Raw genomic sequence first — 23,037 nt, 5'->3', positions numbered from 1 at the left:
AAGATAAGACTAAACCAGTGATCCAATCTGAGCAGAGATATAGTTAGTATATTATCACTTATATAAATATGTGATGTATCTGTATGTGTGTACCTTCTACTGTACTTTAACTACAACTACTGGAGTAAGATGTACGATTTATTTAGGGCTATCACTTTCGATGTACATGTCTGTACAGTTACTTATAGTAATTTCCCAGTTGCCCGGTAAGCAACTGCTTCCCAACTAGGCATATACTATCTGAACAACAAGGCAAAAACGATGCTAATCGGTGACATGGTGACAACTAAGAAAAACAGTCACATTTTATGTCCCTTCAATCTCGTGAGATCCACTTTGGTTTGATAATTTACAAAACACGATAGAAACATATATGTTGATGTAAGCAAACGTTTAGACGTATGATCATGCCGATAAAATTATCCCTTTCACAAGCTTTTGCATCTGGATAGTTCCTGCTGGAAGTATTAAATCAACATTCTTAACAATACCATGTTATTTCTGTTATACCGTTGGCAGTGCATATGGCCGTTATTTCTTATGTGCGGCCCAAAATTCCGCGCCTAGAAAATCTGAACTGCTGCTGACCTAATCCGATCTTATCTGTGACCATACAAGGCGGGTATGGACCATGGGTAAGGGTCTCTCAGTCGGGCGAATGTCGCTGCATTTCGCTTTTGTCTGGTCGCCCCACGACGCTGACCTTTTCATACAGCACATTGCTGCCCTCCATGCCGTCAGTGACGTAATACATCGCGGAATAACCTTTCTTTGGGATGAATATCGCTACCACTGTTATGCCTATTTTGCCTGCCTGCTAGCATACATACTGCCCTGGATGGGCGCTAAGGTCACTCAGATGGGGTGCTTTATAATGAGCTTTGAGACGATGCAGTATGTGTGCGGGACGAGTGCGTTATACGGCGTGGCACTCGCGCTTGTCTTCTGTAAACCGATGACTCGTTTTCTCCTCACGCTGATCCGCAATACCGCACTTCAATATCTGGAAACATGTCAACTGAATACTGACGCCGACGGTACGTGTACTCGTACATTCAGACCTTCTGCCGAATTATCTGCACCCAGCATGACTAACGTTCCTTTTTATTTTTTATTACAGTAGATTCTTCGAGTAATAGCCCTTTTGTTTGTGAAGACGAGGATCTCCTTAAAGATTTACATGAACAACCACAGGGTGACCATTTGTTAGAGTTCTCTCAACAGGAGCCAAATATTACCCCAAGTAGCACCGATGCGGAGAGCCGCTGTGTTGGAGATTTAATTCTGCTACATGATCCAGAATGTGCAGTCATCGGAGACCTTCCGCGTAAGGATTACAGGACGACTGATCGACCAGTCCCAGTTCACATATAAATTTTCGTAGCCTTGATGTTTTATTTTCGCAAAGGTTGCACGCTAGCGTAAGAGGTGCATGATCCTGCTGATCCAAGAGTTAATACATCATTGAAGTAGACATTTCCACAATAAGTAATTATAGAGCGCCAAACTGTTAAAGAATATTCGTGTTCAGGACATTGTTACCTATCGGGTTCCGGTTTTGTTGCCCTTCTAGAGGTGCCAGAAACCGAATCATCGCCGGTTACGTCTAGCCCCGTTCACATAAAGCACTGCAGGAGTGGCAGACCGCTGGTGCCGTCGGCGGTGGGATCGTTTCCCTGCATCCAATGTACGCCTGGGAAACCGGTACCGCCTCGGCATAACACACTTCCAGTATCCAGAAATCGCCGCAGTCACTTCCGATCCATCACTACAGAAACAGGTTTGATAGACAATATTCTAGAAGAGAAGCGTTGGGACGTTGAACCGGTTTTTCTACCGGTATGGTTGTACGCGGTTGTACGGTCTGTCCGCAAAGAGCGGGCATATTAAACGTGGAGACCGGCTGAACGCATTACAAGCATGTGAAAGCATTGTTTGGTTCACGGTGCCAGTTTTGCTCTTTTGTAAATGGCTCGCTCGTAGCAGTCACGCTCAATACAGCTGAACAGGCGAAGTTATTTACAGTGGTACAGGTGATCGCTCCACCTGGGTGACCTTCGATCATGCCGACGGCGGACCGGATACGTCGCATACTTCAGGCATACACGGCAGACTGCTGGATACTGCGGAGAAATCTTCGGTGACCTATGTCCGGTACAAAACGCTAAGTCTCGGTAACTGAAAAAACAGTTCGACGTTGCGTGATTTTCCAGTGTCGTATTGTGGCGTATCAACGCTTGCACTTACTTATGCAGGCAGTTCCAACGTGTCGCTGGCGTCGGTGTTGACACAGGCCAAGCGGTTGCTCGACTCCAGTTACTGTTAGTCCGTACAGCCACTTTGTACTGCTCGCAGCTCTGATTTTGAACAATGTTTTGGGCAATTAGCTAAACTGGATTCAAGCATGGAAGATGATGTCAAGGAAGACGTAATTCAGGAGGCAGACGAAGTATTAGAGCCGCTGAATTTCTGTACCACTGAGGTACGGTAAATTACCATGAAATGTTCCAAGAGATCGCTTATACAGCGACGACCAAACTCGATGACAAATTTTGCTTTCTTGACACCAGTTGTCGTGATATTTGAAATGAGGTGGACAAATCACTGTCAGTCTGCCATCGATCGCAAGGTGTATCGTGGTTGATAGAAATTGACCTTTATCTAGTTCTAGCATAATACAGTGATAAGCAATCCTAATATATGTATAATTATATTCACGTCAGTATGTGTTGAACTCTGTGTACTGTCTACACAGTGTGTCAGACTTGTGTTATGGGCATCAACAACTGCTTCAGCTCCGCAGTTTTCATGTTATTGTTAATTGCTTTGAACAGTTACAGGAGAAGAGCTGGCTGGAACTGTTCGGCATACGCGAAGGCCTACACTGGCGACTCTGCAACGTTCACTTGCTGCGGGACTATTTGGATGTACACATACTCAGTAAAGAGGTACGTACGCGGCACTATTAGATCTTGACAAACAGGCGCCCTGTAATCAAATTATGGAAATGTGATTGTGCAAAATGCAGGGCCAGCTCAAGAGGATTCTGCATTACCCAACCAGGACGCTGCGCCTGGATGCCGGTGCGTCCCTCAAGTGCGGTAGTCGGCGCAGCGCGGGACGTCGACTGCGGCTGCACAGTGCCGGTCAGCCTGCCATCCGTCTGCGCGCCTTCACACACGTCCACAAGCTGGATCTGAAGCGCTGTCTGGATCAAGCCGTCCGGCGCGCCAAATTATGCACAGGAATTTAATGTTTCATTTGATACCGTAATTTTAATGTTGTTAAATTTAGTATTACTAATTTGCGGTGACGATTCCAAATTGCAGCCCAAACTGGGACAGCTAAATGAAGATATACAAAATGAACTGGTAAATAATTTTAGAAATAAAAAAAAACCGAAAATATACAGGGAGAAAACTTTTGAAGACACTGTCAGTTTATATACACTTGTAGTGGCAAGACTTGTGCGATCGGCACTTGCTTCGCTAACGAGCCCACTCGACAACGGCTGACTAAAGTTACTGACGTCGACGGCGTCCTGCTTCCTCTCCAGTATGCGCATTTGGCTGCTTATCAGATGCTGGGCGCAATGTTGGCAGCGGTGAATCAGTAATTCAGTATCCCGCGCGAGTGTTGACTGATGACTTGATCATTTTGATGGGATCGCGCTCCCGCTTCCCTGAATACGCAGTCCCCCGGCTTACAATGATCCCCGATGACCTTGCCCTGGCAGCCGTGACGTCGCCGTCGGCTTTCCGGCCGCACCGTGCCGGTCATGTTGCGCTGCTATGCATGACCTTTAGCCTGCTGCTAATGAGTTGGCCCGCCGCGGTTCATATGCTGCCACTGCTCCGCGACACCGATGCTTCGCCCACGGCCGCGCCGTATCACATCCATAATGGCGACGGTGAGTGCCATATATATATATATATATATATATATATCACGTAGCAGACGGCGCAGTACGGTTGCGTATTGAGCTTTAGCAGCTGCGGTAATCATATGTGGTCTTATTTGACATTTCAGTAACAGCGTCTTCCCAAAAAACAGCACATAAGTAAAATTTATTACATTTATTACATTTCAGACTTGCAGTATACGCGGCATGGATGCAAGTAAAAGTGCTTGGGTTATAGACGTTTTAGAATAATTACACGCCGGAATACATTAATGCATGCTGCAGCAGGTGCAAAAAAATAAACAAGCCTTCCAGCAGTAGTAATCTGTAATAGTGAGTTAGCCCATACTGCGCAAAGTTTCAAGCGCTTTGTAAAATCTGCCACAACGTGCTTTAAATAAGTTATTATTTATTTGGTGCATGCCAAGCTTTAGAAAAGAAATTATGCGCTTCAAAACATACTTCCGATTGCTAGTGCTTATAATCTTTTTATTTGTGTATTTGTTTCACGTAAAAGAACGCTTGCCTCTTATTACGCTTACTGTGCATTTAAGAAGATAAATATGAACATTAGCATTCAACTATTTGTTTTTGCCTGGTAAAGTGTCTGCTAAACAACCCTGCCCATGCCCTTTTATGATACATAAACTGAGCGTTGTTCGAAAAGAGTTCCTCTCGCACTTTCACCCGACCTTCCCCAAATTATGCGTAAAATATAATTTTGAGGCTGTGATTAGAATGCAACTACATGGGAAAGATGCCGAGCGACGACCCGTGTTCACCATGGTGTTTCTGCCGCAACGGCCGCGCCGCCTGCGCCCAGGTCACGTGCACGCCGGGGCATTCCCACACCGGCGACCCCAGCGCTCCATGTCACGTTATCCATGTCTCCGGACGCTGCTGCCCGACCTTCCTATGTTGTACGTATTTTAATGTCTACGGTACAGTAGCAATGATAGTGCTTTAGCGCACTGAACAGTTAAATGATGCAGAAAAATTTATTTTCTTTTACATCTGTCGTATAATCAATCAATTCAAGTATTTATTTAGAGTAGTGTTTATCAATAATTGTTTCCAAAATCAGTGGTGTTTCATGAGCGTTGGATCTAATGAACACGAATTACCCATATAAAGCAAAAAATCGACTTAATGTATAACAGCAGTGGTTGAATATTGGTTATTTGTATACGAGAAGTCAGCAAATCCATTGAATAATTAAACATAAATACCTACATAACTGTATTGATCATGACATAGATTACTTACAAAATTACGATTGATCATGATCACTATCCTTTCTCCTGTATCTGTGATAGATTTGTTGGTACGAGTACACATACATACCTCCTGTCTTCTGTAAATGCACTGTACGAAGCGCCTGGCATTCATTAAGGCGATGGTGAATCACCGGAAGTGGCGGAAATTACGCAATAATTGCCGAAATAACAGGATACAACGAATGGCATATGTCTATGATTTCATAATCTTTATTTTCTCTGAGTATATGCCACCGAGGCATACCTTTAATTAGGGCTACAGATGAAAATAAGATTATTGCCCGCATATAGGCGCCGACATTTCCCCCAGCATTTAGCGCAAATTAACAATTCTGTAATAAAACATTCTTGATCAGGCGATAAATTTTCAACCAGCAAATTATTATTACAGCTTTGGCGAACGGCACCACATCGGTCAAATACGACCTGCCCATGATGCGAATTCCCGATGAAATGCTACCGCTAGAAGACCATGCCGATGACAAGGACTGATCGAGGACCCCGATTTGTTTTCATTGTATAATTATGGATATTAGTGTGACGGCTTAAAGCAGTCATTAATGATTTCTCCGGGCGCATCATTTTATTCTACAACCTTACACGCACGTGAATCGAATTCAACAGTTAATTCACCTGACCTTCAAAATAGCCGTTTAATACACTAAATTTTTTTTACTTATGAGCACTTACTTGGTTCGATCGTATAAGCCGAGTCCGAGTTATAATTAAAAGAGATCAACAATGTTTCTCGTTAGGTTATTTTTATACGCTGCAGATAACAAAGAGTATAATGTTTTTTTGTTCAAGGTGTTTGCGTGCGACAGTGTTGTTTAATTAAAAGCACAGCCGGTCCTTAAGAACTGCTTATTGTTCGTTTAATAACTTGATTAATTGTGAAATAAGAAGCCGGTATGAGTGCGGAAGTAATCATGGTACGATTATCCTGAAACGCACTGATCTCGTGACCTTTGCACTGACAACCATTACTTTGATCCAGAATTTCATTGATCGTCTCTGTCTGCCGCGTAATCCAGGCGGAAGGAAAGATAAGCAAAGCGCATGCGTGTGTGTGTTGATTAGAAAACGCCCAATGGCGTCGAAAGGTAATGCGGATTGCCGTCGCAGTCGGCCAGCTGTTATATGTAAAGAAAATAGTTCAGAAATAATTAGGCGCGCCTTGGCGTATTTCATTAATTTACACTGGTTCCATAAACTTTGAGGGCTGTCGGGAGATCTTCACCGCATTAATTACATACCCTTTTCTAGATCTTCTTCATTATTACTGTTTTAAATTATCTTATGCTTTTATGGCTTATTTTGACACTCTTTTATGCGCGTGAATTTTATAGGTTGTCCATTTGCCAAATGTTAAAGAAACAGATGAAATACTAAGTAATATTTTTTGAAATACATATGCAAGCCATACGACAACAACACGTTGAGAAAATAATTCATAATTGCTGTGCAAGGCAAAAACTAATCTGAGTATGAGTTTAGCACACAACGGCAGAGAGCGTAATCAAATTTATAAATATACAGAATTTCCATAAAATGTTTATCGGAGACTGGCCAAATGCTGCGCTACAGGAACCGCTGGATAATACTCAGTGAACAGTGCATAGTCGTGTGTGTGTCCTTAGGGAAGCCGATCCAAGCGTGGCCAGTGCAAGCAAAACTAGCAGGTCCACGCCATGACACCGGAATCGTAACAAGTATAACATTATTTGCTGTTTAACAATGCGCTTTTGAGTGCCACCGAAAGGTACTCCTTTATTGCGCTTGGACTAGTGCAGTCAGGTATAAATGTGCCTCTCCTTCGGACGCAATCCTTGCTGCAACAATAAACCCAAATAAATAATTACATTATAGTTACAGTACACAATTACATTCGTGTAGCTTTTCCGTATTAGAAAGACTAATAGGTTCTCAATTTATAACGTATTTGTAAGTAGTGCAAGTGTTTTACACATCGATCAGTCATAAAATCACTGCGATGGCTGTGTCATACTTGTTTACATTCTTAAATGATCGACTACGAGGCAAATAACAGTATTCGCGTACTCGTACATAACAGGCAAATAACAGTATTCACCACAATAGTAATTTTTATGTCTATTACTTCTATAAGTCGTCCCATTTTAGAAATACCTATTCATTTCAAGACCGTAGTTAGCAGCAAATGGTGCAGCACCATACTTAACCTTACAATTCAGTTTAAATTATTAAAGCAAATAAACCTTCCGCATAAATTGAATTAATAGTATTTAACTTTCTAAAAATTGTTATCATTTTTATCACTAATATTGTCATAAATATCATTATTAGTTTATCGTTTAGAATCTAATATTTACTTTGGTCATGAATCATCGCCGCGTGACTAGATACTTTTTGCTAGCTTAAATGTTTTCCCATTTGAATACGGAAGTAATCGTTACGCGGCCGTGAATGTCAAATGATTTATGCGATGAGCAAAAACCTTACTCCAACGGAAGCAGCACATAAACGGAAATGCATGGAGTGACCAGAAAACGATTATTTAGTCTGACGATGTACAATCTGCGCCCTAACCATATGTTTATGAAATACAAAATAAATGATTTATCAGCTTGAGTATACATACTTTACATGCTACAGCAGATCGTTATAAATTATAATAAATTTTATTTTGTTGTACGTAATAATTGCTTACACACGTGGGGCATATAAATCTTAGCAGCATAAAAACATCAATCTGTCAATCTGATTACTCTTATTAGGTATTTATTACGATGAAACTGTAACGAAAGCATCCACAAAACTTGCAAGGAATAAACATAATTATACTGCATAAATACAAAACGTATAAAAAATTGTGGTGAGTATGTTACTGTTTGTGTACCTGCATAGTCGATGATCGAAAATATCCCCAATGATATCATGGCACTGTGCACAATTCGCTGCAAAGTCATTGAAGACTATTACTATCCGACAGAAATGCCAAAATGCAATACGAAAGCAATATCCTACCAATGCAAATGGATATGTTGCCAATCATCTCCTTGGGCGCCGCCGGGGCCGCCTGCACCGAAGTCCGGCTGAATACCACGCTAAAGGTCACCAGGAGTATTGCCCAGTGGCGGACATCGTCCCACTTCATTGTTGTGAGCTGTGCAGTGTACATATATAAACTCCAAATCGAAGTAACCTTTAGTCCACGGCGAATGTATGGATGAACGCTAAGAAAGGTCGTCGATGTTTGAATGTTGATTCAAGCGCAAAAGTGATGTCGGATGCTGTTGATGGTATAGCGTTTATAAGCCTTTCTGGACGACGGATCAGGGAGGACGGGTCGGGCTGGCGGTTGCACGTCAGGATCCTGACGAATGAGGACTGTCCGTACGTCGATGGGGGCTAATCATCCTTGCTAAGCGATAAGATATAACCGCGGATGTAATACGCTTAATACCGGCAGCGCCGTAATCGATTCTCTCGCTGCCAAACATTCGTACGTCACTGCAGCACAGCTGTTGTAATAATAGAATTTTTACCTTTGAACCATAAAATACGCAATATTACAAGGGCTTTTACATGGATGACGTGATGGCAGGTACAGTACGGCGTCGGCAGCCCTCGCGTACTGGGTGGCGGGTGCCCTCATTATTACGGATCGGCCCAGTATCATCCACTTCCGACAGGCTGACACCAATTGTTTATCAGTTGATCCCTCTTATTTTGCTCTGCGTGACTAATATTTTTTGCAGCGACGGCGTTTTGACTGGCTGTGGTTATTTTACATTTAGCTTCGCGACCTTTGTTTTGCACCGACTCCAAGTTTTTCACACTTTTAGCATTTACAGAAATAAACAGAACATGCGAAATTTTTTGCAGTTTTCTGCAAAACTAAGGAAGTATTAGTTTTATCAAGTAAAGTTTTAATAGGGAAAATGATGAAACTAAACATATCAAGCAATACAGTCTTACCACTCATACCATACAAATGATTATTGTGATTCGAAATAAAAAGTATAAAGTACAGTATACGTACACTGATTATAACAAGTGTCCTGACTGGCTGATTTGACAACAAATTGTAAAGAATTTTGTATTTGATATTAAATAATAGAAATAATTTCGTGCATTTATATTTATGTAACAACAGCTAAATAGGGCACTGTTTTTCTGGCAGTTGTCAGCGTACGAAATAGGTGATCAGTTGTGACAAGGTCAATGAATACTGGAGTGTTGCACTGACCACACCATGTTGACACAACAACGCATAAAACCGTACCGGTAAACGCAGCTAGACCTCCGGATCAATAGAGGCGTAAAGCGTCGCGGGAGGTCCAGCCGGAGCAGTTTTTACAAGCCGGAGAATGTGTTGCTGACTGTGCATTTCCGTCCGGAAATGGTGTGAAACCAACTCACCGGCCGTTTGATAGCCGGGACCGATTATCAACCGCACACCCTGCGCAGGTAGCACGTCATCACCGCGCAGTGCCCATCCGGGTGCCGGCACAATGGCACAATGCAGCAGTCACAAGTGGCACAGTGTACAGCTGCCGGTTGTCGGATCAAATTCCCTAATCGCCATTGTCGTGTGGCACCGTTGTAACAGCTGTCAATGGAGAAAGTTTTACGGTTGTTGCTGCGCGGGAGGTGTGATTGTAAAAAGTACTAAGTGCTGCAGCGGTTACGTGCAACGGATAGCGATTACGAGGCGCGCGGGAAAGAGGAAGGGCGGCGGCAGATTCCCGCTGCTCGGACAGATCCCGCTGATCAAAGCACACAACTGTGCTTGTCAATGCACTGGTTTACTTTCCTAGGGTTATTACAATGTCCACCAACGTTAACATGCAACAATCCGAGTTAGCATTTCCAGGTATTATTGATTCACAACGACGGATTAACAGTAGAGAAACCGTAGTAGTCTAGTACACCAGTGCGCAGTGTATTTATCGGGCTATAATAAAAAGTGCGAGCTGCATTAATTACTCTACTTAAGCTCAAAAATGGGACATAATTTTCTTATAGTTTCCGACATTGAGGTTAAAGCAGTTAAATCTTTATCTAAATGAAGGAATGCGACAGAGTAAAATTACTAGAAACATTAAAAATGCTGGAAATTCTTGTAGTTCCATTTAATAATAATAATGTTAATTACTAACAATATGATAAATGCACGAACAATCAAGATTAATTTAGTACGCAATAAATAAATGAAAAAAATACGAAAATGGTACTGATTTATTATGTTAAGGCAACAGTGGGCATTGGTCCGTGTGCAGTGAACGGTCTTTCCCCTAAAGTCTCATTCCTCAAAAAACCGTGCGGATACGTCACCAAATGTCCGCGTATCGCGGCTAGCATCTCTCTCGCCATCTCCCGCGGTAGGCTACCTGCCGGCGCTTGCAGACGCTCTTCCAACTGCGCGAAAGTGCTGACTTCCTCCGACGGCACACACTCAAACACCTGCCAACGTCATCCGCATCACTGCCATTAATACCGCTTTGTACAAAGTATATTGCGTCAGTAAAACCGTCTTAAGAGAGTGCTTCCGAGGAAGACGAGGTTACTTCCGGGCGCCGGCTATTCAGTACTTGTGTTACTGTTAGCTGAGTTTTTTTATTCATCACCTGTTCGTAAATAGAAGTGTTTTGGTTGGCCGTTTTTTGCCAGATGTCCCGCCAGAAAGTATCGGCAACGGGGTCACGGACAAGTTCTTTGTCGGTAGGATGCATCGTGCCGGTGGAAGGTGCCATTATTCCCAGATGTTCGCTACCAAAGATAGGTTAACTAATATAGGGTATAATTTATTTCTGATCGTGTGATTATTAGTGAAATGTGACCTTATATTTACTGGGCTGTGAGTACGGCGCTTGCGATGACGAAACTTACGCCATGAGTCTCCATCGAAGACCTGTGGCAAACGCCCCGGCCTGCCACGGTCGCCCATTCAACACACTGCCGATGAAATTTTCGTCTGTAAAAGTCCAACTTAGGTTACTTGTAATTGTGTTATGTTGGAAAACACACTGTTACACACACCTTCGATTACACAGGCCACTTCGCTGTTGCGCGCTCCTAGTAGGCTCCGATCACTTTATAAAATCATTCAACGTTCAGTATGCGAGCACGCTCGGAAAGTACTTACGCATTCAGAAATTACAAATACAAGTCACTTCCCGAAAAAGAATCACGTTATCATAAAATTGCAGTACGGCATTCGTATGATATACTGAGATTTACAGATAGCATCTATCTATGAAGTATATTACTGCTACAGCAGACAGTATTATAATAATAGCAATTAGCAATTGCATATAAAAAATGCATACTGCCGTACGTATATATTGTTCATTCTTCCCTTGCTGGCGACGCAGTTATTACGGTTACTCGCTTAGCCCTTGCCGTACGCCCGCAGTCTGCCTAATGGCTCAACCACGGCCATGCTCTAATTTCCTTTAACCGATGCGATCTTGTTCGCGAGGGACTTGCACGGTACGATATCTCCGTACCTTGTAGAGGCAAGCGCAGAAAGGTATACCTCATAGCTCATACCTCGTATAATACGTATTTATATCTATATATATTATTTGCACGCGACAAACCAAAGACTGGCCGATCCCAGCAACGCGATCCGATCGTCGACGATGACAACCTCCGAATGATTATGGATCATTTCCGTCATCTGCAGTTAAAGACAAAAGGCGGCTCATAGTCAGTGTCTGAGATGCAGTGTCAACTTACAACGGAATAAAGATGAATTTATTAAATAAATACCGGATGACCGACAGCGGTTTCGTACTGGCGTAATCCGAAGAAACCAATATACTGCGGGATGACCGGAAGTGGCACTGTAAATTAGGGCAGCAACGCAATGGTGACTTGCACGCACGCTGCACTATTAATGTGCTAGCACTGCTATAGCAATTAATGTAATAATGCTATTCCCAAAATTCTGTAGCGTTTCTTTTTGTTGAGTAATGAGATCTGCATCGCAGCGATGTGCATGCACTCTAATTGGCAAGCACTTAAGAGTACGTGATCTCGTTTTTTTCAATGGGGCTTAGATTGTAAACGTACTGTGTTGGCTGAGTTGTACGATCAGTGAGTGGACCCCGCGGGAAATCGACCGATACGTCCAGGACATGAGCGCCTGCACTGCGCTATCGTTCAGCTGACCCCCGGCTGGTGTCCCCTCTGTGAGAGGCAGCAGCGGCAAAATGACGTAGACGCGGTAGGTCGCTCGGGCCCTGTTAGTTCACAATAATACCATGATCTCGATGACCTTTGAATACTTTCAGCCGGAAAGGTTTTATTGGCTAGCGTCGCACTTGTAAGCTGCTATGATGCGCTGAACAAGCGTGTGATTGAGTAGATTAAACGTGTCCCCATTGCCAGGTGAGAGCGAAACGAAGGATTCCGTCTACATCAACGACATGTACTTAAAGGATGAAAACAGCCTTAGACAGAGTATGACTACATTTTCCCAGAAATGTTTCATTACTGCTTCTAGCATAGTCTGCAGTGACTACTCGCGAGGTTCTCTGTATAATGTACACTTAATAAACGCTACAGATTTTTTGCGTTTACCGGATCTTATCAAACAAGTATCTCTCCGTCGCTGTTTTACAAGGGTCCGCCCTTAGAAGAAACTAATGCAGCCGCCTCTTGGAGGAAGCTTCCTTAGTTCTTACGAAAACTTAATACCTCGGAATCCGAGGGCTTTAGGAAAAATTAGCAACCACTAACACTGCTGACTGGGAAAATACGGTACATAGAAGTTTCGTACTTTTGTTTATTTACGCTGACACGAAACTCCTTCTTTTTCGTTTACCTCGATGTAAATAAAATGTTGCGATTGCGCAATCAGCCGAATGAGGGTTTGGTGTATGGAATCCTCGGGAGCGTTGTATCCAGCGGACCACTGTCCCACACTTCGCAAAGCCTAACCGGCATTTTTTGGCAAGCATAATAACAAAATCAGAAATCCTGAAATATGAATATTACCTGTGCCCGGCACTGAATAAAATTATCCTCTTCTATCTGCTCGCTCTTGATTTCGCTGTGCTTCGCTTTAGGGATCAAAAACCGGCGTTTTGAGTTTTCTTTGAAATTTATGGTCTGTAACAAAAAAGAAATATAAAAAAAACACTTTAAATACCAAAACAGAGGAACAAGAGGCCAGTGTTTAAGCCATTTTTGACACAGAACCTGTTCTAAAGCATTTAATAATACAGATGGTTCTAAAAGGCTTGGGTTACAAAAAATGTCAAGGAATGAACCTGTTCATCTGCAGCAGATATTAAACTATGATCATGCTTTGTTTATTTCATAATTTCCGAAATGATTTGTAACAGCTGCACATAAGAATATTTCATAACCCATGACCTTGACGTAATTCCATCGCTCAATGAAATGCCGTGCCAAATCCTTAACCACATCACCCATCAGGGAAATGCCCGTGGCGTGGCGTGCAGCACGCCGCACCGACAACTCTGGAAAGCATAATGCCACCTTAATACATGGACGATGCAGTCTGCCACATGGTGTGCACGAACTGGCATCGGATGCTCGGCTACTCTTGAGGACAGGAGTTCCGTCCAGAAAACTCTACACACAAACAATTGGATGCAGCACGTAATACATGGTCGTCGGTCGTAGTAACGACTAACGATGCCGGTTACCTGCGCATTCCACGATGAATTCCTGGCTTTATCCACGGATTCTTGAGAAGCAACGACTGGTACAGGAATAGAGGATCGCGGCAACATCCGCACTGCGTTTAAACTTGCCCTTAAAACGTAACGACCGTGTTCAATACGCCTAAGAAAACTCAAAGAGCAACCGTACCGGTTTTTGACCGGGTATGGGCATGATTCTCCCTTAAAAAGTCACATCATAGAGAATGGCATGCTTCGGCAGTTGCATTTGTTATAATACGAGTGCTATGACTGAGCAGTGAGCATATTGCCTGTGGCGTTGCGCTAACCTGACTGTTTGTTGCCAACAAGCTCTGCTGCGGGTTAGTAGTAACTGCGTCCGCGTCGGTTCCCGCTCCGAGTTGGGACTGTTTCGGCTTGGTTGGCTGAAATTTCATCACACCAACATTTACATATATTGTTCGTTAAATTAAATTTGAACATCAGGGATAAGTGAACGATTCCGGCAATTTGATTTTGTAACATTTTCGTTTACTGCGTTTCTTAGCCTTAACTTTCATAAAGCATCGCTGCAACATCTTTTAACTTAGGAAGCGCCGGGTCATAAGCAAACGGCTGCCCCTCTTTCCGCGCTAATATCTCTCCGCATGATCGCCGGCACCTTTTGTACCTTTCCGGTGGTTTACAATCTTACTGAAGTTGGCTGCAAGGTCAAGCTAGTAACTATGTCTTATAAGAAATGACCAATTACCAAAGAGTGGCAATAGTCAAAGAGGGTGTTTGTTTTACTAAAAAAGGGGGTGACAATAGTTAAAAGGGGATGCGGGGGGTGTAACAATAGCCATTTCCTAAAACACTTTATGGTGGTTTGCTGAGTCAAAAGAGGTGTGCAAAAGGGATATTAGGAGCCAACGGTGGTATAAAGGTACAAATATAAGTATATGCGGAGCGTTCACCGAAAAATTATAATCACTGAATGAAACGAACCAAATTAATTCAGATATACAGACAATACAGCATAGCAGTACAACAAACCGCTATACCTGTATTCTATATCTTTATACAAGCCCAACCTCGGCCTCCGGCCTCGGTTGGGAAAAAAGTAGGATTGAATTTTGATTACCGTTTCAATATTATAATTAATATGGGATTACTGATCTACAAATATCAAGTATTGTAATACAGATGGATGAACTACTGCTATTATTGCAGTGCATAAAATGTCAAAGCAATTTACCTGAAATCAACTACTTCGCATCGCGTATAGCAAAAAAACTGAACATTAATGGTCTCTTGTTCCGAAAAAATTTTATTTTATTTTTGTGAAGCTGGCTTCTAACTGGAAATGGAAGTAAAAGCAGCATTTACTCAAACCGTGTTTTATGTCCGTATACCGACCGAACTGTCCGTAAGTCGATATTATTAAAATTAATTTGGAATTGAACGACTGAAACTGAATGCTATAACCGGCGAAAATTCCTACCCCTGTGTCGCACCCGCGAATGGGAATCAATAACCCTCTTTCTAATCGGCGAGAATACCTCCTTCTTTGTCTTACCGGCGAAAATCCTTTTCCTTTTTCTAACTGTCGAATATCCCTAACACTCTTTCTGACCGGCCGAAAGCCGTACCCCTCTGCCTAACCGGTGAAGTTCCCTAACACCCTTTCTGTCCGGCAAAAATCCCGAACCGTCTGTCTAAACGGCAAACGTTCCTTCCCTTCTGTCTGACCGGCGAAATTCCTAACACTCTGTCCCACCGGCAAAATTCCCTTTTCCTCTGTCTAACTGGCGGAAATTCCTTCCCCTCTGTCTGTCCGGCGAAAATCCCTAACCCTCTGTCTAAACGACGAGATCCCTTTACCCACAGTCTGACCGGCGAAAATCCTTTCCCTTTCATATGACCGGCGAAAATCCCTCCACCTTTGTATGACCGGCGAAAATCCATCCTAAAATGAAAATGCCGAAACTCCCGCCTGAAACAATGACTTAATGCTGCTGTGTTCGCACGCTAAAGTTTCTCTTGCCGAATTGACTTTATTTTACAAAACCATCAGAATGCCGAAATTCCCGCCTGGAACATTTGTAACACTATTATTTTTGTACTAACTTCTAACAATTGTAAGTTACGGCTTTCCGCATTTCTGTGTTTCCACAATACTTTCAAAATCAGTGCTCCTGGCCCATATTATTTACTGTGTTGGTGCAACGCATGAAGTTAGTCAGCGGTTATCGTTCGAAATTCCGCTTTTCCGCCAATCCCCTTTTTAATTTCTAAAGATAAGCCAATCAGCGATATTCGCTTCAAACGCGTTTCGTAAATCGGACGTCGAAAAGATTGAAAAACAAAAGTCGTTGAGACAAACTACATGATTTTAGACGTTTTTTAAGCTATCGTGCGAAAATTAGCGTCGAATGGTGTAGGAGGAGATGTTGGATAAAAAAACGGAGGAGTTAGCTTTGTATATACAATGCAACCCTCGGCCTCCGGCCTCGGTTTGCAAACGTCGAATTTTAGAAATTCAGAATGAAATGTTGCTTTAAAGGCTCAACAAAACCAAAATCTGGATTGCTTATACTCAGTGAATACAATAGCACTCAAGTCTTAGTTGCCAAAAAAAGATCCGCCAAATGGAAGATGAATTGAGAGGGATTTAAATTTATTTATGGTTTTTGAAAAATAAACAAAATTCAGATAATTGTAATAATTGTAACAGGAGTACTGATTTTTGAAAACTTTTATTGTAATACAATGAACTACTACTATGTGTACTATAAAGTTTTACCTCTTTGTCTAACCGGCGAAATTCCTTCTCTTTTACCTGGCTGGTGAAATTTCTTCTCTTTTTTGTCTATTCGGCAAAATTTTTTTTCTTACCGGCGAAAATCCCTAATCTTCTGTTCAAGCAGCGTAATTCCCTTTCCCACTTGCCAAACGGCCAAAATCCCTCTTCCTTTGTCTGGCCGGCGAAACTTCTTCCCCCTTTGTCTGATCGGCAAAAATTTCTTCCACTCTGTTTAACTGGCGAAATTTTATAGTCTTCTGTGCAAGCGGCGAAATTTCCTTCCCCACTGGCTAACCGGCAAAGATCCCCTATTCCTTTGTCTGGCGAGCAAAAATGCTTCCCTCTTTGCCTGATCGGCAAAAATTTTTCTCTGTCTCCTACCGGCGAATATCCTTAATCTTCTGTTAAAGCGACGTAATTCCCTTCACGGTCTAACCGGCGAAAGTCCCTGTTCTTTTGTCTAGCCGGCGAAAATTCTTCTCCTTTTGTCTGATCGGCGAGAATTCCTTCCACTCTGTTTAACCGGCGAGAATTCCTAATCTTTACCTATCCGGGAAAATTCTTCCCTCTTTGTCTGATCGGCAAAAAGTTTTTCACTCTATGTACCGACGAAAATCCCTAATCTTCTGTTTAAGCGGCGAAATTTCCTTCCTCATTGGCTAACCGGCAAAAATCCCTACTCCTTTGTCTGGTCGGCGAAAATTCCTACCCAATTTGTGACCGGCAAAAATTCCTGCTAATGCTTAGGCAACGTTGGTGGTAGTTTGGAAAGGTTTCCGAAAATTACTAATCATACTAAGCCAATAATAATAGTAATACTTAATTTGAAAGAAAAATAATATAATAATATACTGTTATGAATCAGTCTGTGCTACGCCACGCCTTTCCGTATTCCTGTATTTCCGCTATTTCGCTTTTCCCTATTTGTGTATTTCCACTATTTCCGCAATGGTCAATGGTGCTGCAAATAAGCCTTCGTCAAGAGCATAAAATTTGTATGAAGCCATGAAAAGAGTACGTCACACTATTCCAGTTCCACGATTCCAATACCATTTCCCAGTGGAATTGGCGCTCGCGCTCGTGCAGTTATGTGGTTCGCAACGACCGCTAGTTTGAACCTATTTTTTAGCTATAATTTAAACCAATTAATGTTTCTAGGCGGAAATTCCGCAAGAACTTTTTTGCGTATTTCCGAATTTTCGTACTTTTAAGAAAATAATCTTCTGATGCTGTCTTTTTGTAAATGCTGTTCGTTTCGAACTGGCTAATACAAAGATATTCATGTACACATGCCGGATTCGCAAGATTGTAATTGTTTCCACCCATCGTTTTTTCTGTAACAGCACTTTGCAAAAATGTGTTGGTATTACGTACTGTGTGTTGCCATAGTGATTCTTTCCGCAATAATAAAAGATTCCGCCTATTCGCTGTTAGTACTTTCTGATTCAGCCAATAGGCGAAATTTGATTCGAAAAAGTTTCGTAATTTCGGGAGTGAAAAGTGCGCCAAATAAAAACCTTAGTGGCACCCTATGCGAATTTACGCGTTTTTTAAGCTATCGTGGAGAGAGAATTGTCGAAAGGTGTGGGAGGAGATGTTGGGCAAAAAAGGCGAAAAAAACGGCGGAGTAGGAATTGTACATATAATAATATCGTATTTTGTCAAATAATGCCCCCGCTCATCTCACCAAGTACCTGGCTGATTTTCTTACTGGGACGAGGCATAAAGGGATCCTGTAAATCGGTCACACGCCGGGCGGAAGGGAGCCTAACCAGCTCCAAGGAATCTTTCATCGCTTTGTTGGCTTTTTCTGGCGGATGTGGTTCTGTTAAGCTAAACAGCCTGTGAACACACCATTTCCATTGAAGCCAATGTCCGGTGCCACTTACCGGTGCTCGTGTGTGTCCGACTGATCAAACGCCAAACTAAAATTATCGAAAACGCGTATGCGTCACGGCAGATACTGTCAGTGTTTAACACCCTGTCATTTTCACACAAGCGCATTACATTCAGTTTTACCTTATGCTGCCCAACAAGGCTCGGGATTGGTCGACAACAACGAATTTGTCGTTGTGCGTCCACGGACTGTCGTCGGTCGGTGCAGTGAAGATAACCTTATTAAGGAGAAGGTCATCCCTTGTTTATAGCGAATTTCGGTACGTGAAGCGATTCCGAAAACCAAGGCATACTGGCACAAACTACTGGTACACAGTACAAAGTTTGTTTGCTGCACTAGAAGTATGGCGTGAAGCAGCAAATCGCAGCTAGCGTATAAGATAAAAACCGGCAGTATTAAAAATTAAAATGTTTTAGTTTTTAAAGTAAGTACACAATTTTTCAGCACTGCCTTTTGCAGAAGAAACTGAGCCCACTGTAACTACAGCAAACTTTCTCAATATTAGTGTGCACTATTTACTGGCGCTGCGCTAACTCACGCATCTTGTTTTTCCAGCGCTTCGTACCTGGATTCGTCCAGTTGGACAGAGTTCTTCCAGGGTCTGACGCAACCCGCTGAAGCCAGCACCATCGGGCAGTGTGTTCAAACAGGGTGAACAGAGCAAAATGAAGATTTGCACGCCTTCTGCAGCTTTGGCCGCCAGCACATAATCCAACCGGTGTTTCGTTTCTCCATCTGATTGTTCGAGCATCAACTCGATATGAAGCCTATTAATAATTCACAAAGGCAAAACGATTCAGTCCCATGAACGTGGTGTGTGTTTGCCCCTTGGACAAAATTTACGCGATGCAAAGATAAAATTAATGACAAATAATTCGTGCAATACCAGCTATCGCTGATAAACACATCCTCTTTGGCTCTCAGCAAGGTATCCAAAACGGCTTCGTAGTACACGCTACCTTCTACCAGCCTGTTCAACAAAAGCACTAAAAAAATCGTTTAACCGCTTCCCTGTAAATGTGGGTAATTGCACAATAATTACCATTTGGCCCAGCATGTGTGGCGTACGGGCGCAAACGCTCCACATAGATTGCTTTGCGTGTATGCTTTAGCGCCGGCGTGCTGCACAAAGGTCATCTCCATCACGAACTCCTCCAGTTGCGTCTGATCGTGGCATTTTAAAGCCAGCAACCTAACTGGCGAGACAATTGTTTACAATGCTGCAGAAGCGAATAACCGCCAGCTGCAGTAACCTTTTGGAATTGTGGATAAATAAGCCATGCGTCTCGCCGGTGGCGACTAAACCTTCCGCGATGGAAAAGTGCCGATCAGCTAGTAAAACCTGTACAATCTCCGAAGTGTACGGACTGACGAGAAAGACGCAAGTTTCTTTGACCACTAGCCAACTAAAAGATTGCCAAAATGGACAGCGGGAACTGTTATCTTAGTAACAAGATTAATTGTTACATTTCAATCCACTCCACACCCTGCACCAGCCAACTGCACAGGCTACTAACTGGGAACGGCTGCGGCGGCACATCGGAGATGCGCCACATGACGTAGCCTTCTTTCATCTTAAGACCCAGATCACGGATCAGTGAGTATGGACTCACCTCCAAAAACATTTTCTGTAACAAAATATTTATTGCTTTGAGAACCAGCTTTTTCTCCCAGCGCAGGTTTACCACAGCAATATGAGACCGGCAAAGCGCGTTATGTGCAATATAGTGGAGATACATGGAAAAGCTTTCCTGAATAATAAAAGCTAATGGTTAGGTTGAAACACTGAGAAATCAACTGTGCGTTACCATGATTTTTGGGAGTTGGTCAGTAGAGATGGATTGCTCTCGGATGTCGTCAAATCTGGCGACGCTGCTTCGGCCAGATGTCTTGGCGACGAAGCCGCTATAATGTAATAGTGGTCAGAGTCATGACCTTTTGAACTGTTTGTTGTCGCTTACGGCAACAACTCGTTGATATCGGATGAAAGTCTGTCTTGCAGGATTTTCAGTGCTTCGTGCAGTTGGCGCCACTGACGCAGAGATTTGCGCAGGTACCATTCATGCTGGCCGTTCGTGATCTTCAGCGCATAACTGCAAAGATTTTGGCGTGTAAAATATTTTGGAATTTTTTGCTTTTTTGCAATCACCACTGACGTGTAAGCTGCTGTTACGCGCCCCAGTAGATCTGTTCTAAACGCATCCAGAACGGTGATTTCCAGCGCTTCACCAGGAATGAAGATAAAACACCGCGGATCGGGAAGTGGCCGTTTTTTGACGTACACGTAGCTGTATGGTAATGTTGCTGTGAATGCTAAAGGAAAAAAATAAGGGAATCACTATAGACCCCTTTTCACCCTGGTTCTTTACAGGCACACTTTTTACTTTTGATTAAATAAAAACACACGGTTGTTGGTTTTTATAGCAGTATCAGAACACATAGTTCTATTAGAACATAATTACGTTATTTCACCGATGATTTGCACCCGACAATGCCTGCTAAGTGTTCCACCTAACGATGGGTTGGTTTGATTCATCAGACAACCTCGACCGTATTAGAGTCGCTTGCTCGGTCGTTATTTTGATAAAGTTTTTCGGTTTAGTCAGCTCGTTTAAAGGTTTTTGTCACTGACAAAAAACCTTTAAACGACCTCTTGTGACATTGGGTCACCTCTTCGTTTTCGACAACATCTGCCAGCTGCTTGCCCTGAGCATCAGCCTTCACAAACACAGTACCGTCCACGGCCAACCACAGCTGGTTGGATTCGGCCGACTGCCGGATCCAACCAAGTTTGTTGAAGATTTAGTCCACACAAAGAAGTACCATGACACTTTCTGCAATTGAACGATCATGGTAACCGGATCTAGCGCGTACATAAGAATCACTGTATCATAAATTAGCTGCAAAAAGGGTGCCTATAAAACATCAAGGTGTCTTAAAACAAATAAATAAATTAAAAAAGGGTGTCCATAATTAATGGGGTGCGGAAATGGGGCAGCTATAAAAAGCGAGGGTGTTAGGGGTGGCTGTAGTGTCACCCAAAAAATAAAGCAAGCAAATCGCTAATTTTTTAACATTAATTAATGAGCCATAATTTATGATGAATTGTTTAATTTCGCCAACTGTTTGTACTTTTTAGTGTGCAAACTCTGCCAAAATTTTCATCACGAAAAAGTTCTTTCTATGCGCTGGTGGCTTTTGGAGAAAGCTTACGCAAAGGGCACGCCCCGGTTTGTGCGGGTGCTGCATCCCGTTGCGTTCTCAGTGGTTCAGGTAAGAACGCCAGCGATTCGACACTGGGGGGCACTTTAATCTCGGGGATATCCAAGACTGCCTTCTCCTGCTTGGTATTACGCAAAACACTCAAATTCGCTTTGGTTAAAGACGTTTTCGGTGTACTAGAGCGCTTCGCTAGGGTAATTGGTGCTGACGATTGGCTTGTCTTTTTCTCGTTTGCTGTAGCATTTTCTGTCTCGACTCCAGGAGTAACTTGAGACACTGTGCGTGGTGTGATATGAAAGAAATCGCGATCGGCCGCCGCTTTTATGGAACGCTTCGGCGGTTGAAAAGCCGCTGTTGACCTTTGCGGGTGGGAAATGTAATTAAGCAACGAGCTTTTCCTGTAACTTGCGTAATTAGGTCGATCGAAACTGGATCTGGTGCGTGACGGGGGTTCCCGCACGGATTCCTGGGAAACGTTGCGTGTGTGCGGAAGGTGAGTAGCAGCGGACGCTCGTTCGGTGATATGCGCAGCCGGTGGCCATGGACATGCTGCGTCCTCATCTTCATTGGTGGCAATGATGAAGGGCGCCGCAGCGTCAGCATCGGTCGTGGCTGGAGCGATCTCGTCGCTGCGCATCAGCCAATACGGAGGCATTCGTTAGCGCTCTGGTCTGTGCAGACTGTCACGCCGTTACTTGTCGCAGGCGACCGTAGTCACCGTAGTTCAAGTTCAATTTTATGGAAACAGCGAAGAAATTAACAGCAGATACAACGAAACGTATTTTAAGACCATGTATACAGTAACTGAGCAGCCCTTATCAGTGACTTATGGTTACAATGGAAGCAATAAACCTATGGCGGACCATAACAACGTGCACAGTTTGCTGCCTCTCTCAAGATGTGATGATTCATGATGACGACTTGACATCAATGACAACTGACAAGTGACACCCTAGTACCCTACTGCTGAGTCTATATAGGTTTTAACTTTTAAGTCATCGCAGAGCACACCAGTCGCTTCAAAAACCAGATAGCGGTTGAAATGGCAGCAAATTAAATACAAACGCTTCGACACGGGCCAGGGCCAAACTACGTACATGAGTGCGTGGCGCGAGGAAGCCGCCAGAAGGCCGAATGAGTTTTTAACCTTCGACGATTTTTCGGGTGTTTTTCTGATGTTTTCCTTGTGAAAATATGCGCGTGATTCAACAACAAGAAGAAAGTTTAATGTTTTTAATCATCAGTAGTAGGTTGTAGACCGTATTCGCGTGGCAGCGTACCGCGCGGCGCGCCCAGGGTTTCGTTATGCATGA

General features: G+C 43.1%; 3 protein-coding genes across 8 annotated transcripts; 2 read left to right on the top strand and 1 right to left on the bottom strand.

Annotated features, from left to right (window-relative positions):
- Positions 1–258: 258 nt before the first annotated feature.
- Positions 259–3,593, top strand: LOC129593305 (uncharacterized). 4 transcript variants are annotated; one of them, XM_055489551.1, is made up of 9 exons: positions 259–1,037; positions 1,124–1,327; positions 1,532–1,780; positions 2,034–2,174; positions 2,256–2,321; positions 2,388–2,482; positions 2,835–2,948; positions 3,029–3,371; positions 3,457–3,593. In XM_055489551.1, exons 1-8 carry the CDS (start codon positions 632–634, stop codon positions 3,251–3,253), a joined length of 1,500 nt encoding a protein of 499 aa, XP_055345526.1. In that variant the 5' UTR covers positions 259–631; the 3' UTR covers positions 3,254–3,371; positions 3,457–3,593. The 4 variants fall into 4 exon arrangements, with proteins under 4 accessions (XP_055345526.1, XP_055345528.1, XP_055345527.1 ...); XM_055489553.1 differs by having other exon boundaries at positions 1,121–1,327; positions 1,574–1,780; XM_055489552.1 differs by having other exon boundaries at positions 1,121–1,327; positions 2,841–2,948.
- LOC129593306 (uncharacterized) lies at positions 3,489–6,105 on the top strand. Its single transcript, XM_055489554.1, has 3 exons — positions 3,489–3,910; positions 4,639–4,821; positions 5,570–6,105. Exons 1-3 carry the CDS (start codon positions 3,661–3,663, stop codon positions 5,668–5,670), a joined length of 534 nt encoding a protein of 177 aa, XP_055345529.1. The 5' UTR covers positions 3,489–3,660; the 3' UTR covers positions 5,671–6,105.
- Positions 6,106–10,125: 4,020 nt separating this feature from the next.
- LOC129593284 (phospholipase D2-like) lies at positions 10,126–22,617 on the bottom strand. Of its 3 annotated transcripts, none has more exons than XM_055489513.1 (28): positions 21,716–22,617; positions 20,659–20,815; positions 20,464–20,595; positions 20,311–20,407; positions 20,188–20,253; positions 19,970–20,130; positions 19,756–19,908; positions 19,545–19,694; positions 19,389–19,472; positions 19,068–19,269; positions 18,625–18,719; positions 18,495–18,530; positions 18,300–18,438; positions 14,150–14,245; positions 14,011–14,042; positions 13,845–13,953; positions 13,719–13,770; positions 13,549–13,655; positions 13,168–13,281; positions 12,995–13,105; positions 12,492–12,583; positions 12,241–12,410; positions 11,938–12,011; positions 11,766–11,845; positions 11,203–11,255; positions 11,053–11,137; positions 10,791–10,932; positions 10,126–10,626 (listed from the first exon to the last, which is right to left on the bottom strand). In XM_055489513.1, the coding sequence occupies exons 1-28, from the start codon at positions 22,377–22,379 to the stop codon at positions 10,405–10,407; spliced, it is 3,675 nt and encodes a 1,224-aa protein (XP_055345488.1). In that variant the 5' UTR covers positions 22,380–22,617; the 3' UTR covers positions 10,126–10,404. The 3 variants fall into 3 exon arrangements, with proteins under 3 accessions (XP_055345488.1, XP_055345490.1, XP_055345489.1); XM_055489515.1 differs by having other exon boundaries at positions 21,902–22,617; XM_055489514.1 differs by lacking the exon at positions 20,188–20,253.
- Between the last annotated feature and the right edge of the window lie 420 nt (positions 22,618–23,037).

Source organism: Paramacrobiotus metropolitanus, unplaced genomic scaffold (assembly GCF_019649055.1).
Source record: "Paramacrobiotus metropolitanus isolate TYO unplaced genomic scaffold, Prichtersi_v1.0 Parri_scaffold0000061, whole genome shotgun sequence".
Classification (NCBI taxonomy): Eukaryota; Metazoa; Tardigrada; class Eutardigrada; order Parachela; family Macrobiotidae; genus Paramacrobiotus; species Paramacrobiotus metropolitanus.
Note: the sequence above shows the minus strand (reverse complement) of the source record. Positions and strands in the feature narration are given on the sequence as shown.